Source organism: Mustelus asterias, chromosome 16 (assembly GCF_964213995.1).
Source record: "Mustelus asterias chromosome 16, sMusAst1.hap1.1, whole genome shotgun sequence".
Classification (NCBI taxonomy): Eukaryota; Metazoa; Chordata; class Chondrichthyes; order Carcharhiniformes; family Triakidae; genus Mustelus; species Mustelus asterias.
In genome coordinates this window covers 19,594,337-19,612,247 of record NC_135816.1, presented here as the reverse complement: position 1 = coordinate 19,612,247, position 17,911 = coordinate 19,594,337, and the positions used below count along the sequence as shown (strand labels likewise).

The 17,911-nt window shown below is 42.2% G+C and overlaps 1 protein-coding gene across 1 annotated transcript in view; it reads left to right on the top strand.

Annotated features, from left to right (window-relative positions):
- The window catches only part of lars1b (leucyl-tRNA synthetase 1b), a 53,935-nt gene extending 43,502 nt beyond the window's left edge, over window positions 1-10,433 (top strand). Inside the window, exons 28-32 of the mRNA XM_078230731.1 lie at window positions 3,372-3,482; window positions 4,375-4,479; window positions 7,747-7,842; window positions 9,699-9,831; window positions 10,056-10,433. Coding sequence (XP_078086857.1) covers window positions 3,372-3,482; window positions 4,375-4,479; window positions 7,747-7,842; window positions 9,699-9,831; window positions 10,056-10,261 — 651 coding nt within the window. The 3' untranslated portion in view covers window positions 10,262-10,433. The remainder of the gene's footprint in view (window positions 1-3,371; window positions 3,483-4,374; window positions 4,480-7,746; window positions 7,843-9,698; window positions 9,832-10,055) is intronic.
- The last annotated feature ends 7,478 nt before the right edge of the window (window positions 10,434-17,911 follow it).

Here is a 17,911-nt window from a genome sequence, read left to right as displayed (position 1 = left end):
TGTTGCAAGGTTTTTTAATTACAGTATCCATCAGTGTGAGAAGCATAAACAATTTTAACGTTCACATTATACTCAACCAAAAACGTGGCTTTATCAAGAAAATTGAGTTCAGATAACAATTGTATTATATCGCCACAAACCAATGTTGCCTCTTAACTGTGCCCCTGAACTCTGGGCTCTCTGCACCACTGATGCACAGTGGCAGTGGTATGTGCCACATACAAGATGCACTGTAGCAACTCACCAAAGCTCCTTTGACAACCAATTTCAAACCCGTGACTACTATTACCTAGAAGGACATGGGCAGCAGTTGCATAGGAACTGTACCACCACCAAGTGCCCCTCGAGGGCACACACTATCCTGATGGAACTATATCGCTGTTCCTGGGTTAAATGTGGTGTACCTACACCACATGGACTGCAGCAGTTTAAGAAGGTAGCTCACAACCATCTTCTCAAGAGCCATTGCAGATGGGCAATAAATGCTGGCGTAACCAGCGATGCTTGCATCCCGCAAAGGAATAAAAAAGATCCATTCGCCGATGGCAATCTCAGTTGCTTTAGTTCAGCAAACCCAATCTTACCATTATTTTTAATGGGGAGGTATCAAGTAGTCAAATTACTTACTCCATTGTTTCCTGGAACTTTTGAGTTGTAAACTGGACCCTCTAACGTTGATGTGCCATAGTCTGAATCACCAGGAAACTCTGGACCTAGCAACTGAATTGAAAGTATAAATTCAGGAAATTGGATAGATTCAGCACTGAAGCACACAATTAATTTAGAATTTCAAAGGACGCTGCTGTGCAGTTTACATTTGCACTCTAAGCCAACAAGTGAAAGCAGCCATATGGTTTGTTGTAAGTGGATAGTTTTCCAATTGTAGATTATTTTCATTGGAAAATTGCACATCATCCAGAAATGAGGTTAAGCGCAGTGACTAGCCAAGCTAATAAATATCCAGGGTGACATTTCCAAATGGTGATGTACAGCCTGTTAAATTTGGATTTAGCAAAAAAACAGTTTTGTTTTGAGAATTAAACCTGCTTTTTGCTGCATGAGAAGAACAGATGAATGCGCATGTGGGCAACTTCACTCCAGACTCCCTGCTGCGCATGTGGGCAACTTCACTCCAGACTCCCTGCTGTGCATGTGAGCAACTTCACTCCAGACTCCCTGCTATGACATTTTAAAACTATAATACTTACTTTTGTATCCCACCGTATCACATTATGAACTTCTGTAGAGAAACTAATTCGAATTTATTTTCCTCTGCCTGTTACATTGACAAATGTGATTGCTATTCTTCACCTATGTCTTAACATAGGAGCAGGAGTAGGCCCCATGAGACAGTTGCACCATTCAATAAGCCTGTGACTATTCTGTATCCTTACTCCATTCACCAACAATAACTCCACATCGCTTTGGGTAGCAAAGGTCTAATCAATCTCTGATAGTAAATCATTATTGAGCTAACAACTGCTTTTTTAGGTGAGCGTTCTACATTGCTACCATTCTTTGCATAAGTGTTTCCTAACTTCTCTCCTAAATGGCCTGGTTCCTAACTTTAAGGGTACATTCCTTAGACATAGACAACCGAGCCACAGAAAAAGATTTTTCTCTATATACTGTACCTATTCATTTCAAAATCCTCAAAACCTTAATCAAGTAACCCTTTATCCTTCCAGAATACAAACCTTGTTAATGCCATTTATCATCATAATTTAATCCTTGAACATTCTGACAATTTTGTGCTGTAGTTTTTCAAGCTCAAAACACCCTTTTAAGATGCAGTGCCCACAAGTGTACATCGTATTTTAGCTGTGATCTGAACACTTCCTCCCATTTCTACTCTAGCTCTTTGAACTTAAAGGGTAATATTCCATCAGCCTCTTTGATTACTTTTTTGAACCAAATCCCTACATTTTAGTGATTTCTGTACATAGACCTCTCAACCTCTTTGGATCTCAACTGTTCCAAGCCTTTCACCATTTAAATAATACTGGAGTTTATCTTTTTATTGGTCCAAAATGGTTCCCCATCCTCCCCCATACCTACTGTGTTTAAATCCATCTGTCTCAGTGAAATGGGTGACCAGTTAGTTCTTTTTAGTAACGCCATTTGAACATTGTGATGATGTGCATATTTTTATATTTCTGACTATATAGTGTGTAGGTAAGAGTAAAGGCGCGTGTGTGTGCGCGCACGCGTGTGCATATGTGTGTGTGTGTGTGTGTCCAGTAATCTGTAGAATCTAAGGAATGAACCCTTGCATTTTGTAATGTGGCCATATGGTGGTCCTTAATATTCAAGATAACTACAAACGAGTGGATCTGCAATTTGCATTTGGGAATAAGTGTTGACATTGATGTCTAGCTGTTGCATTTCAAAGGTGTAAGAGCATTTTACAGGAGATTCGTGAGCAAACAGGGACGGTGTTGTAAAATTTTATTGACCCAAAAGTTGTGTAAAATAGGACCATGAAAGGTTTTAATATTTGGAAACCCGAATTTTCAAAGAGATATTTGACGACATTGAAGAGCTGAGATGAAAGGGGTGGTAAAGTATTTCTGAGAATGGATTTTCAACTGTAGATATTTATTGTGGGAGGGTGGGGTAGTATGGTTGGAATGTGTGTGTAAGTCTTTTAATTGGTTTCAGTTTTGGGCCAGGAGGCTGTCCTCCGAAAAGCTTTGTTTTGAACCTCCCTTTGGAAAGACCATATCAACCTGGAGATCTGCTGAGAAGTTGTGGATTGCATTTCTGTTTGAAACTAAAGCAATTTCCCAGTTTGGGTAATAGTTCCTGGATTTTATAGTTAAGAATCTGCAAGGGCTCTTTCAGGAAAATATAGTTTTATTGTGTACCCTTTGATGAAGCATTTTGGGGGTTCAGTAAGATTTTTGTAATTTTTATCTTTTGTGTTTAAGTTTTTTCTTTTAATAAACATTTTAATTCAAATTGTTAAAAGTTATGACTGGAGTTCTATGCTTTTGTATGATTTACTTATTAGTGTCACAAGTAGGCTTATATTAACACTGCAATGAAGTTACTGTGAAAATGCCCTACAATACAAATAAAGAAGCTTATGATCAAACAAGGCTGATTTCAATCTGAGATCTGGCTTGTTCAGCATTAACACTCGCTGTGGCCTCATTGCAAAACAAGTTTAGAAATTCACATCATTTGATGTGGTAGCACTGATATTTTCACAGCATTGACTTAATAAGTAAATGTTTTTTATGAATTGAATAGATTTTGGTACAGAGGCTCAACAAATAACGAGCTGTACTTTTGAGTATTTCAGGCATCCTATGCCAATTAAAGTGTTTGCAAAAGATTTGACTCTACTGTAAATGGTTATATTTTAGAAAAATGGTGGTCAGCTGCCAGACAATAAAATCATTGCCAGTGAACTGAAAGACCTGCCCGAGCTGAAAAAGTATATGAAGAAAGTCATGCCATTTGTTGCTATGATCAAGGTAAATGCTTCAATTCTCTCAGATAAATGCACATTGTAAATTGGTTCTTGTGTGTCTCTAACCTTCCCCCACCTTGCAAGGACCTGAGAACTCTTATGTTCCTTCAATTCTGGCCTCTTCTCCATCTAGAAGTCCCCATACACCACCACTAACAGCTTTGCCATCGCCCATCTAGACTCAAACCTATGGATTTCCCTCTCCATCTTCCTCACCTTAACATAAGACCATTATTAAAACCCATCTCTTTGATTAAGCTTTTGGTCACCCCTCCTAATTATCTCCTGATTACCTTGGTGTCAGCTTTTTGTCTGATTTATGCTTCGGTGAAGAGCAATGAGCCCTTTTGTAATCGGCTGTATAAATGCATTGTTACGTGCAAGTACTTGATAATTGTCCAGCTTATTGTTTCTTTATCTACCATCCTTGAATTCTTAGATTTCAATTTTCACTTATGCGATATTGTTTTTATTACCCTGTGCAACATCTTCATAGAATCACTTAAAGAAGAAAGCACTGAATACTGCTAGTCTGAAAGAAAAGAAAATGTTGGAAATGTATGTCGGGTCAATCAGCATCTGAAAGCGAAAAATATTTCAGGTGGGATCCCCAATGGAAAAGCTAATAATTTGTGTGGCAGTGAAGGGACTTTCAGAGTAATTTAATGATAGTATTTGATATTTGAACCAGAAGTGTGGCACTGAGGTTTTCTTTAATAATGGTATGGGATTGGATTTCCAGTGTTTCTCAACTTAATACTGGCTAGTCATGGAGTACGGCAGATACTTCCAACCACGTGTGAGTCTCAAGTTCCTCTGTCCATCGCAGGTGCAGCAGTTATCTCCTGAATATTGCTACTTGTGATACTGCAATGTTTGCCTTTTTTTTGTAATAGGAAAACCTGGAGAAGAATGGGCCTCGAGTTCTCGATCTGGAGCTGGAGTTTGATGAACGTAGTGTCTTGATGGAGAATATTGTCTATTTAACAAACTCATTAGAGGCGAGTATCTGAGAAAATATTAATTTGGGTCTCAAAAAGCAATAACAAGTGTCCACGTTCTGTTCCTTCTCTGAAGGAACAAATAAATTATTGCTCTTGTGATGGGTGCCTGAAAGAACTTGCAGTACAAGTCTGGCTGCTACCTGCTATTGGGGTGTGCCCTCATGCAATACAAGTACAATGAGCAAAGGTAGGTGGGGACTTTGTAAGCTACCTTCTGACAGTTTGGCAAGGTGACATTGTCAAAGAACAAAGGAAATTACAGCACAGGAACAGGCCCTACGGCCCTCCAAGTCTGCACCGACCATGCTGCCCGACTGAACTAAAACCACCTACCTTTCCGGGGACCATATCCCTCTATTCCCATCCTATTCATGTATTTGGTATTTGTCAAGGCACCCCTTAAAAGTCACTATCTTATCTGCTTCCACTACCTCCTCAGCAGCAAGATCTAGGCACCCACCACCCTCTGTAAAAAAAAAAAACTTGCCTCGTACATCTCCTTTAAACCTTGCCCCTTGCCCCCTAATAATTGACTCTTCCACCCTGGGTAAAAACTTTTGACTAATTGCTCTGTCCATGCCCCTCAATCTTGTAGACTTTTATCAGGTCACCCTTCAACCTCTGTCATTCCAGTGGGAACAAACCAAGTTTCTCCAACCTCTCCTCATAGCTAATGTCCCCCATACTAGACAACATCCTGGTAAATCTCCTCCCTATTATTCGTATTAAAAAACTTACCTCACATATAGTTAACTTCATTTGCCAATTATTTACCCATTCTACAAGTTAATGTCCTCCTATAATTTGTTGCAATCTCAGTTTGGACCATCACCGCTCCTCCCCACCGCTAGCCCCCCCCCCGGCCCCTGCCCCAGATGTCACCTATAAATTTACAAATTGTGTTTTTGATTCCAAAGTCAAAATCATGAGCATAAATTGTGAATGGCCAGCTACTTTTGTCAAATGGAAATATGTTCACACGTTCCTGATAATGCATTCCCAGTTATACAGAGAAAATACTCATTTGAAAGTGAACGTTTCTCACTTGATATGAGAGCAGCTATTTACTGCAATTTATGTCAACAGGTGAAATTTATACATGGAAATTATAAGCAGCAACGCAAAGGCTTTTTTCACTGGGTGCATTCATTTCATGGGTTTTAATTAGTGATTAAATACTAATGGTAATCGTTCTACTCTAATTATCATGAGCACATGAAATTAAACATTAACAGTAGATGTGTGTGTGTGTGGGCAGCATGATGGCACAGTGGTTAGCACTGCTGCCTCGCAGCACCAGGGACCCGGGTTCAATTCTCGGCTTGGGTCACTGTCTGTGTGGAGTCTGCACTTTCTCCCCGTGTCTGCGTGGGTTTCCTCCCACAGTCCGAAAGACGTGCTGGTTAGGTGCATTGGCCATGCTAAATTCTCCCTCAGTGCACCCAAACAGGCGCCGCAGTGTGGCGACTAGGGGATTTTCACAGTAACTTCATTGCAGTGTTAATGTAAGCCTACTTGTGACACTAATAAATAAACTTTAAGATGGCTGTGTGCTCGGGGGAGGAATCTCTGAGGAAGAGGGATGGTAACTGTTACCAGTGACGAAAGGGTGAATTCCCAGAGGTCACAGATTTAATGTGATTGACAAAAAAGAAGCGAAGGTGACATGAGAAATATGTTTTCGACAGGTATGTTGCAACCTGGAATACACTGTCTGAAAGTATGGTGGAAGCAGTTCAGCAGTCACGTTCAAATAAAAATCAGATAGGCATTTAAAGGGAAATAAATTCCAGGGGGGGGGGGTGGTGAATTAGTTAGCTAGTTTTACCAAAGAACCAGCACAATGGACCGATCCGATGAATGGTTTTGTGAAGATGTGGAGGGGGCAAGAATTCCCAACTGAGTGTTTGGGAAGGAAGAGTTGGGGATCTGGAGGTGGGACTAAGATTGAAATTAATTTGCTGAAAAGGAAGTGTATTCCTGGCATATGTTGTGATATTATCTTTTAAACTTTGCATATGCAATTACTTAATTTAAACTGCTACCCTGAAATTGTGGATGCCTCTGCAAGGATTGAGTTCTGGATTTTGTGTTCGCTCACAAGAAAGTCGCAAAGAATGTTTGGGTTGCGGTAAATAGACTGAAGTTTCCCTTTAACTGCAATGACGTAACATGCCTCGGAAAGTTTGATGGATATTGTTTCTGCTGCTCTAGACACGTGGAGAGGTTCACTGTACAAGTGTAATGTTATGAAACTACAAAAACCCATAGGTGTATACTCCTTATACACCTATGAGTGTGTGGCCAAATTCCCCTCCAATTCGATTTTCAAGTTTGCTGACGACGACAGCACTGTAGTGGGTCGGATCTCAAACAATGACGAGACAGAGATAGAGAATCTGGTGAACTTCTGCGGCGACAATCTCTCCCTCAATGTCAACAAAACGAAGGAGATTGTCATCGACTTCAGGAAGCGTAGAGGAGAACATGCCCCTGTCTACATCAACGGGGACGAAGTAGAAAGGGTTGAGAGCTTCACGTTTTTAGGTGTCCAGATCACCAACAACCTGTCCTGGTCCCCCCATGCCGACACTATAGTTAAGAAACCCCACCAATGCCTCTACTTCCTCAGAAGACTAAGGAAATTTGGCATGTCGGCTACGACTCTCACCAACTTTTACAGATGCAGCATAGAAAGCATTCTTTCTGGTTGTATCACAGTTTAGTATGGCTCCTGCTCTGCCCAAGACCGCAAGAAATTACAAAAGGTCATGAATATAGCCCAATCCATCACGTAAACCAACCTCCCATCCATTGACTCTGTCTACACTTCCCGCTGCCTCGGCCAAGCAGCCAGCATAATTAAGGACCGCATGCACCCTGGGCATTCTCTCTTCCACCTTCTTCCATCGGGAAGAAAATACAAGAGTCTGAGGTCACATACCAACCGACTCAAGAACAGCTTTCTCCCTGCTGCTGTCAGCCCTTTGAATGGACCTACCTCGCATTAAGTTGATCTTTCTCTACACTCTCGCTATGACGGTAACACTACATTCTGCTCCCTCTCGTTTCCTTCTCTATGAACGATATGCTTTGTCTGTATAGTGCGCAAGAAAAATACTTTTCACTGTATACGAATACATGTGACAATAAATCAAATCCTTTCTCTTACCACCTAAAATTGATCTGATGAGAAAAAAAGGAAACTGTAGTTTATGAAATCTGTGAAATGAAAATGTTCTCTCTCTCTCTTTCCTGCCACAGCTGGACCATATTGACGTATTGTTTGCAACAGAGGCAGATGATAAAATCCGAGAAGAGTGCTGTCCAGGAAAGCCTTTCTGTGCATTTAGGACAGAGGTAAGATGAGGAGTCATGTATTAAACTAAAATCTCCTGGCTTAGGAGAGGGCTGTCCAGGAATGTTCCCTGCTGAGGACCTGAAATGTAGAACAAAATGATTGTAGTTGATAAACCTCTTCTACACAGTGAGGGAATCTATATTTTTAGATTTTTGTCTTCTTTTGGGTGGGATCGAAACTGGGTATTGTAACATTTTAAGTATCGAACGCACCAAGCTTGGATACACTGGATCCTGCCTTAGGGCAGGAACAAAGCCCTGTTGGGAGATATTAACAGGAAACCATTAAATTCAAAGGGCAGCGGTGAAGGTTCGTTCTTGCGCAGTGTTTTCCCAGTGCAGCTGGAGTGCAGTGTTGGCTCAGGTAAGCTGAAGTGTTTGTCTGCTTAGTACAGCTAGGTGGCTAGAAACATGCAGGTGATTAGGTGCTGGGGTACAGCTTGACCACACTGATAGGATGCAATCTCGGGAGGAGAGGTTGAATAGCTGGGAGGTGAGCAGCTGGAGTCCTGTTGCTTGTAGGCTCAAGATGAGGGCCTTCAATTTCAGTTAGAGTTGCTGTCAAAGCGAGATCAGTGGGCAGCTTTCTGAAGATGACAAGCTGAGACCCTTCCTGAGAAAGGCAGAATTTCAAGGACTTTTGTGACTCAGTGATCACTGATGTCTGGATAGTTGTTGAGAAAATTCATGGGACCGATCTTATTGCGGGTCTGCCATTCAGTGTGTAGTTTGTGGTATGTTTGACCACAGTTTGCCAGCTAATTCATGTTTAACATACAGAATTAACAAGAAGTGTTGTTTGCTTTGTTGACTCTTGTATAGTAAAAATTCTTCTGTTTGTTCAAAACCATGGAATCTTGTGGCTTTATTCTCTTAGCAAGTAATTGGGATTTCAAATTTCATCTTCCTTTCAAAACAAAAGTTACACGGCCCTTGCCGAATTGTAATGAATGTGGGGATCGTCCGGGCCACAAACAATACCAAGCGCTGAGGTTAAAGATGAACCTGTGCAACCTATTCTCGTTATTAATATTGTCATCTCTTTTGTGCCCCCTTGAGATTTTTCCAAACTAGTTTGATGATAGATTGGTAATTTTGATGCAAGCTTCAAATGACCTCCACTGATTCTTCATTTCAAAACAGAAAATCCTTTTTTCCCCCAGTCCCTGGATTGCATTTTTTTATTTTTTTTGCATAGGGAGGTGAGTTGCTGCAACCTTTGAATGAACTCCCTCGATTTCAATTCTACTTTTAAAAGAAATGCCTGTTCTATGCTATGATTTGAGAATGAGACATCCCTGAAAAACGAAGTGATTTTGCCTTCTAACTGTCTTTTGCTGCCGTTTGATATAGTGGATTGGCAAACCATCGCAATGTGGCATTATCATAGAATCCATAGAATCCCTACAGTGCAGAAGGAGGCCATTCAGCCCATTGAGTCTGCACCAACCACAATCCCACACAGGCCTCATCCCTGTAACCCCATTTATTTACCCTAGCTAGTCCCCCTGATACTAGAGTCAATTTAGCATGGCCAATCCACGTAACCTGCACATCTGTGGGAGGAAACCGGAGCACCCGGAGAAAATCCACACAGACACAGGAGAACATGCAAACTCCACAGAGACAGTGTCCTGAGGCCGAAATTGAACTTGGGTCCCTGGCGCTGTGAGGCAGCAGTGCTAACCACTGTGCCACCGCGCCACTCCACGGTGGCACATAATATCTTCTGTCCTATTGCTGTTGCATTTGGGTTTCTGACGATTCTTTTGGAGAGACCATACAAATAGGATTATGAAGTGTGCAGCTTTGTTTTTGGAATCCATTCCCTGAATTGTTCTCGTGCTTGTCCACAGCCGAGTGTGTCCTTGTTCTTGGTGAATCCCCAGCCAGCAAATGGACATTTCTCTACAAGGATCGACATCAGGCAGGGTGATAAAAAGGACACTGTAATTCGAAGGCTTATGAAGATTGATAGGGGTATTAAAGGTAAGACTTGGTTTAACCATCTTGTCAATTCTCAACCATACCTTAAATGCGACTTTTTCTTGTTTGATCAATTTTAAACATTTTAATGTCTTTGCTACATTGCCGGGGGCGGGGGGTGAATTGGACCAGAGATATGAGGAAAACCTGAATCTAGGGATTGTTACTTCTAAATCTATACAAAGTAAGTTTGTTCAACTAATGACACATGTAACTTTGTTTTTAAGATCTTACACGAGTGAAGCTCATGAGGTATGAAGATCCTGTACTGGGCCCACGACGGGTTCCTGTCCTTGGGAAGGAATCCGTGGGTAAAGTGGCCATTTCTGAGAAGGCATCCTTTCACATAGACCTAACCACAAAAAAGATCCACCTGACTGATAACGGCTTGAAACTTGATGTGGGTGATACATTGATCTACCTGGTACACTGATACACAACAGAAGAAACCCTTTGTCTTCACCTCAGTTGTCGACGGTAATATTTCTGTACTGATGGTGATCTTTTTGCTGTCACCTTTTTTATTTCATTGCAAACATTATATGTTACAAAGTGTAAGTGAATGAAAAGGCTGGAATAAAATGAAATAAAACAACTGGCATCAACGTTTTACTGATTTTTCTTCTCCGTGATTCACCAGCAAAGTGTTCCATCAGGAAGCTGATGGTTGCAAGCCTGAGTTGCTCAGTAGGGAAACAAACAGGTTCAGCAAAGAACTGCAGGCACTCTTCTCTTTTTAGTTTCATTCGTGGGACATGGGCATCGCTGGCTGGCCAGCATTTATTGCCCATCCCTAGTTGCCCGAGGACAGTTGAGAGTCAACCACATTGCTGTGGCTCTGGAGTCACATGTAGGCCTGACCAGGTAAGGACGGCAGATTTCCTTTCCCGAAGGACATTAATGAACCAGATGGGGTTTTTCCGACAATCGGCAATGGTTTCATGGTCATCAGTAGATTCTTAATCCAAATTTTTTAAAACTTGAATTCAAATTTCACCATCTGCCATGGCGGGTTTCAAACCCAGATCCCCAGAACATTAGCTGAGTTTAATAGTCTAGCGATAATACCACTAAGCTATCACCTCCCCAATAGGAAGCTGTCGGTAGTGTAAACAAAATGGCAGCACTAACCAACCTATTTGCTGTCACTTGAGAAACTGCCTTTAGCAACAACTTCTAATTATGGGCAGCATGGTGGCACAGTGGTTAGCACTGCTGCCTCACAGTGCCAGGGACCTGCGTTCAATTCCAGCCTTGGGTAACTGTGTGGAGTTTGCACTTTCTCCCCGTGTCTATGGGTTTCCTCTAGGTGCTCCAGTTTCCTCCCACACTCGACAGATATGCAGGTTAGGTTGATTGGCCATGCTAAATTGCTCCTTAGTGGCAGGAAGATTAGCAGGGTAAATATGTGTGATTACAGGGATAAGATCTGGGTGGGATTGTTGTCGGTGCAAGCTCGATGGGCCAAATGGCCTGCACTGTAGGGATTCTATCATTCTAATTACATAGCACTTTTATCATACTAAAATTATAAGCTCTTCACAGGAGCATTATAAAACAAAATATGAAACTGAGCCACATAATGAAATATGAGGTCAGGTGCTCAAAAGCTTGGTCAAAGTGTAGATTTTAAAGAGCGTCTTAAAGGATGAAAGTGAATTGCAGAGATGGAGAGGTGAGGTGAAGGTATTCCAGAGTTTTGTAGCCTAGGCAACCATTAAAGATGGAGCATTTAAAATTGGCGATGGTGAAGTGGGCAGAGTTAGAGAAGGACAGCTATTTTGGAGGGTTTTGGGGCTGGAGGAGATTAAAGATGGGGGGGGGGGGGGGAGGGGGAAGAACCATGGAAGCATTTGAAAATAAGGTATGGATTTTAAATGTTACTTGACTGGGTGCCAATGTCAGTCAGCGAGCACAGGGACAATTGGGTTATGGGACTTGATGTGAGTTCAAACACGGGCAGCAGAATTTTACATGACTTCAGATCTAAAGAAAAGTTTGAGGTTCAGAGGCTACACTTGCAAAAGCACTAAGATCAGTTACTGGATGTGGATTAATCATGGCATTGTTAAACTTTCAGATCCTATAGATTCTACCCGAATGAATTCTCCATTGTTCTTTGTGTATGATGTTGAAAGTAACATCAAAAATTAAGGTTGTCTGATATGTTTGTGGGAGTTTGCTTTGTGCAAATTTACCTCTGCTTTTTCTGTACTGCAGCAGCGACTTTACTTCAAGATATATCTCATGTAAACACAATCTACACAATTCAAGCTTAGTTAAAATAGTCATCGCTCCAGCAAAAATATCACATCTCAGGGTGGAATGTTCCATGCAATCTGCCATATGTTTTGGGGAGTTGGCCCACCATTGGCCAATGGCAGGTTTCCCAGTGAATGCACCCCTCACCATCTGGAAGCCCGCTGTAGGAGTGCGCCATGGGCAGGACTGGCAGATCCCGCCAGCATGAGTGGCTGGAAAGTTCCAGCCAAATAATGTGCTTTTGGAAAGGCAGGGGCTATCAAGCACAAACCTTAAAGAAGGCACGAAAGGACAATGGGTGGGATTCTCAAGCCTCCCAGCCGCGTGGTTCTCAGCGGTGGATGTGAGCATGCTGTTCGCTGGTGGTGCAATTTTCTAGTCCTGCCACTCAATGGAATTTCCCGCTGAAGCCACTCCACACCACTGGGAAAACCAGCGGGAGGGCCTGCGCTGTCGGCGGGACCAGAGAATCCCGCTGGTGTGAACAGCCGTAGAATTCTGATCAATGTTCTAAATTTAATTGTATGATGAAGTTTATGAAGAGAAGTTTCAACCCTTGTTTTAGACATTAGAACTTCTGAAACCTAGTGGCAAGATTGTGCAAGTAGAGTGATTTTTTTTACATAGACTATTCCCATTATAAATGTTGATGTCGGAACATAGAATGGGGAAAAGTTGGAAAGTCAAGTTACGCAGACAGGATGTGCAGGTAAAGCTTTTTACTAAGATAAATTTGGATATTCTAACTTACATATTGCAGTGGGGTGAAACCCAGCATGAATGACATAGATTAAATGCCACTGTATTTATGATCAAGAATAATATCTGAACTTCAATGAGGGTTGAATTCCATGGAATTTAGAAGATTAAGAAGTAATTTGATCAAGGTATTAAAGGGGACAGATGGGGTGATAGAAACTATTTCTACTAGTGATGGAGTCTAGGATGAGAACATAATCTAAAAATCAGAGCCAGACAGGAGTGAAGTTAAGAAACACCAACATATGCAAGAGGTGGTACAAGTTTGGAACTCTCCCACAAATGACAATTGACACCAAAGTATTAAGGGACATGGGGCAAAGGCTGGATACATGGAGCTGGGTCATAGATCAGCAATAAACTCATTGATTGATGGATCAGACTCGAGGGGCAGACTGGGGTGGGTTTGTTGTCGGTGCAGACTCGATGGGCTGAATGGCCTTCTTCTGCACTGTCGGGATTCTATGATGATGTGGAGATGCCGGCGATTACTTCTTACTGGGATTCTATGAGGCAGTTTACTGCTGTTCCTAACTGCACTCTTAAAAATACAAGATACATTGATGCAGCTTAGTTTCACTGGAGAAGAACAGCCAAATACTAAATGAAAAGTGAAACCCAAAAACTGTCAGCAGGGAGAGCTGTTGAGCTACTTGGCGTCACGATTCTCCGCAGTGCCATTATTTCAACATCTGGGAGCACTGCACCTTTGAAATGCAAATCGAGCATCATCTTGAATGCACATAATTGTAAAACATGAAAGTCCTCGTTCGCAGATCTCCAGTGAGTTCAATGCAGTTGTGTTTTTTTTTAAAATTCATCTGTGAGGCTGCTCTCACTTTTTCCCCCCATCCGCTTTCGTAGTTTCTTGTCACCAAGGCGACCGTCTGTGCTTTAAGCAGCAGGTGACTGCGATGCTAAGAGGATTGGCAGTGTGGGAAGCTGCGGAATACCTTAGACATGGAGCTTGCAACGTCTGTTAAATGGTGCAGGGAAAAGGCTGGTTCAGCTGCTCACTGTCTACATCTTTATAAAGGGTCGTCAGCCGCTGGCTGGCTGCTGTTGGGCTCACATTAAAATGTGAGACGGTTGTGACCGAAGCACAATCTTTCGTTTTTGCAAAAATATATGTTTGTGTTGTTTCCTCTACCACATAGGTTTGTAATCAGAAAAACACTGGCTTTCACTGTAAGGGATCTGAGTTACGAGGAAAGACTAGAAAACCTTTGGTCTTTTGTTACAGTCTTTATGTTATAGTTACATAAAACGTTGTTTGGACCACATTTGGAATACTGTGTCCAATTCTGGTCGCCACACTACCAAAAGGACTGGTGGCTTTGGAGGGAGTACAGAAAAGATTTACCAGGATGTTGCTTGGTATGGCGGCTTTTAGCTAAAGTTTATTTTTATTAGTTTACTTTTTTAAATTAATGTCACAAGTAGGCTTACACTGCAATGAATTCACTGTGAAAATCCCCTATGAGGAGAGATTGAATAAACTGGGATTGTTCTCCCTGGAAAGACGGAGGCTGAGGGACGACCGGATAAAATTATGAGAGGTACAGATGGGGTGAACAGTTGGAAGCTTTTTCCCAGGGCAGAAATGACAATTACAAGGGGGCACAAGTTCAAGATAAGGAGGGAAAGGTTCAGTGGAGATGTGCGGGGGAAGTTTTTTACAGAGGGTGGTGGGGGCCTGGAATGCACTGCCAAGTGAGGCGGTGGAGGCAGATACGTTAGCGACATTTAAGACTTGTCTGGATAGGCACATGAACAGGTGGGGAATAGAGGGATACAGGTGGTTGGTCTAGGTAGGACAGCATGATCGGTGCAGGCTTGGTGAGCCGAAGGGCCTGTTCCTGTGCTGTATGGTTCTCTGTTATTTTCAGCAAGGGAAAATTGCACAGGCTTCTTGAGTGGTGAGGGTTGGGGCAATGTTAGCCTGGAATGTTACTTTCAATTAAAAATAGTGAAACTGGATCATAAAAATAAAATGAATAAAAGATCATATTTGAATTGGTAACTATTTGTGTGAAGGGCGATTTTGTGATATCAACACATTGAATAAACCTCCAATATAGCACTGGAGACAAAAGCCCTGACATAAGTTGAGAAGCAAATGGATGCCAAACTGTGCATGAAGAGATCATTATTTCTCTGGAATGATGAATTGAATTGGGCCAAATTGCCTTCCTCATTGGGTTTTCTCTGGGTGTTCCAGTTTTCTCCCACACTCCAAAGATGTGCAGGTTAGGTGGATTGCCATGCTAAATTGCCCCTTAGTGTCAGGGGGACTGACAGTGTAATTACGTAGGGTTAAGGGGATAAGGCCTGGGTGGGATTGTTGTCGGCGCAGGCTCTCTGGGAGAAATGGCCTTCTGCACTGTAGGGATTCTATGATGATTCTATGATTTGCAATTGCTTTGACAAATTGGGACACCATTTTCCACAATATATATTCCGTGACAGAGTATTTCAATCATTCCCTGTCTCCTAATGTTGGCTTATTTGACTATCCTGTAAACTTCTATGGAGCTGATCTCTCTACATGCAGAGAACTCCCGTCTTTAAGAGAAGAGTAACATAGCTGCTGATAATATAACTTGGATTTGCTTCCATCATTCTCCATTAGTACTGGTCTGGAATCTGTGATATGAAGTCCTTGATATTGAACTTCTCATTTGCTCCAGTCATGTTCCAGAATTTTTGTTTTATTCTGCAGAATTCAACCCTGTTTTATTAATGTCTCCTTCATCCAGGATTCCATTAACATGATACAAAAAAAACACATCATAAATTACTGAAGAAAACCACATTCTTGTACAACAGTCACAGGTTCATTGCTGTGCAGTGTTTTCATTGTGCACTTGCCCCCTACCTGTTTTTACACTCAAAGTGAACCAAGCCACATGTAAAAATCGTCTTACATTTTGAATACTACACCGTTACAGAACAAATGTGCATGGCATGAGAAAGATCACATATAGCACACAGTGATACCACAGGTACAGTGAGATTGATGTGCTGTGCTAACACATTGTCAGTGACGCAAATGGGATTGGGAACCTTTAACATGCTTTGCTGCCCTGTGATTTGTTTTAACTGATTGCTGGTCAGCAGTGCCTCCCCATCTATGCAAATGTTTGAAACATTTATCTTTAGGTGGGCATTTGAATGATCAACCCCCCTCTTCCCTTATTTTTAAATTTTGACCTCTTTTCCATCTGCCTCATCCAATGACTGCACCAAGAGAGTGGGTTCAGAGAGGTGCCTGGTGATGCCCCGTGTAATGATTTTGAGGGCACCATAGATCACCAAGATATAACTTTGCCCTTTGGCTTCCCATCTATTGCACAGGGAGATGTGCCAAATGGCACCTCCCTCGATCAATGTGGTTCCGATCAGAGCAAAAGAAATAAATTCTTGTACTTTACCACCTCACTGGAAAATCCTCTGAGTACTTGGCACAAAATATTACTTTTGGACAGTGCAGCTGTTCTGCAAAGAAATGCACCAACCATTCTGATTCCCAAACAGCAATAAGACAAGTGCCCAGGTCATTTATAATTTGCCAATGTCAAATGAGGAGATCTTGCTAGTCTCCTTCCAATAGCGTATAATGACAGCCATTAACATGCATAGCGGACTAAGTTGCTTTGATGCAGCATTCCCACAGTGTAAGATAATGAACTTAAGTCCACTGGTGTGGGATTCATATCCACAACCTACTTGCTGACTACACGTGTGCTATTATTGTATCAGGCAAACAGGATACTCACCTCTGAGACTCGGTAGACTAACACTTCATTGTTATTTTAGTTATGCATCCCATCCTGTTAAGTTTCTAACTCATAAGCAGATACCTCAGGCCAAAGTGTTGACACAGTAACCACTTCCATCTGGAACGCTTGGGACCAAGTCATTTCTGAATTTCCAAGCATTCGGGATTGTACAATGATGTTAGAATGTCTAATCATAAATGTGTGAACTGGTAAATGCTGTCAATATAAATAGAATCATAGAATCCCTACAGGGCAGAAGGAGGCCATTCAGCCCATCGAGTCTGCACCGACCACAATCCTACCCAGCCCTATTTCTATAAACCCACATAAACCCCGCTAATTCCCTGACGCTAGGATCACTTTAGCATAGTCAATCAAACTAACCCACACATATTTGGAGTGTGGAAGGAAACCGGAGCACCCGGAGGAAATCCACACAGACACAGGGAGAACGTGCAAACTGCACACAGACAGTGACCTGAGGCCGGATTTGAACGTGGGTCCCTGCCGCTGTGAGGCAGGGACTGTGCTACAGTGCCGCCCCTATTTTCCCTAAAACAGAAAATAGTGGTAAAACATTATACAGCAGTGATAAAAATTGTTTTAAGTCTCTAAATTCAGGTTGAACGCCCAAACCAGCTATCCGAAACCGAACGTTTTTGTCTAATTTCTGTTTTAGTTTCAGAGTCTGTATTATCAGGGTCTGTAAGAGTTTCAGGCACTGTACAGGTTGGATATCCAAAATCTAGAAAAATCCAAAATCTGGCATGTCTTAGTCATGAGGGTACGGATTTTGAATGTCTGACCTGTACCAATTATCTTTACTGAGCCCATGCCTTCTTGATTTGTTGTGGTGCCCAAGCAATCAGTTATCAAGTCCATGGGTCTGCTGAAACATTCTCCAGTTAACTGGTGTTTCTGAGCAGTAGATTTCCAGACTGGAGAGGTTGAGGTGTGACTGGCTGGTGTACCTCTTCAGCAGTCACTTGGGGGTTAAGTGCAATTTACAATGGTTGTGTTGAACTTGACTGTAGGGAATCAACAGCCCAGTAGGGGGTGACACAGTGGCACAGTGGTTAGCTCTACTGCCTCACCGCCAGAGACCTAGGTTCAATTCCAGCCTCGGGTCATTGCCTGTGTGGAGTTTGCACGTTCTCCCCATGTCTGCGTGGGTTTCCTTCTGGAGCTCCGGTTTCCTCCCACTCTAAAGGTGTGCAGGTTAGGTATATTGGCCATGCTAAATTGTCCCTTAGTATCAGGGGAGGGCTATTAGGGTAAAT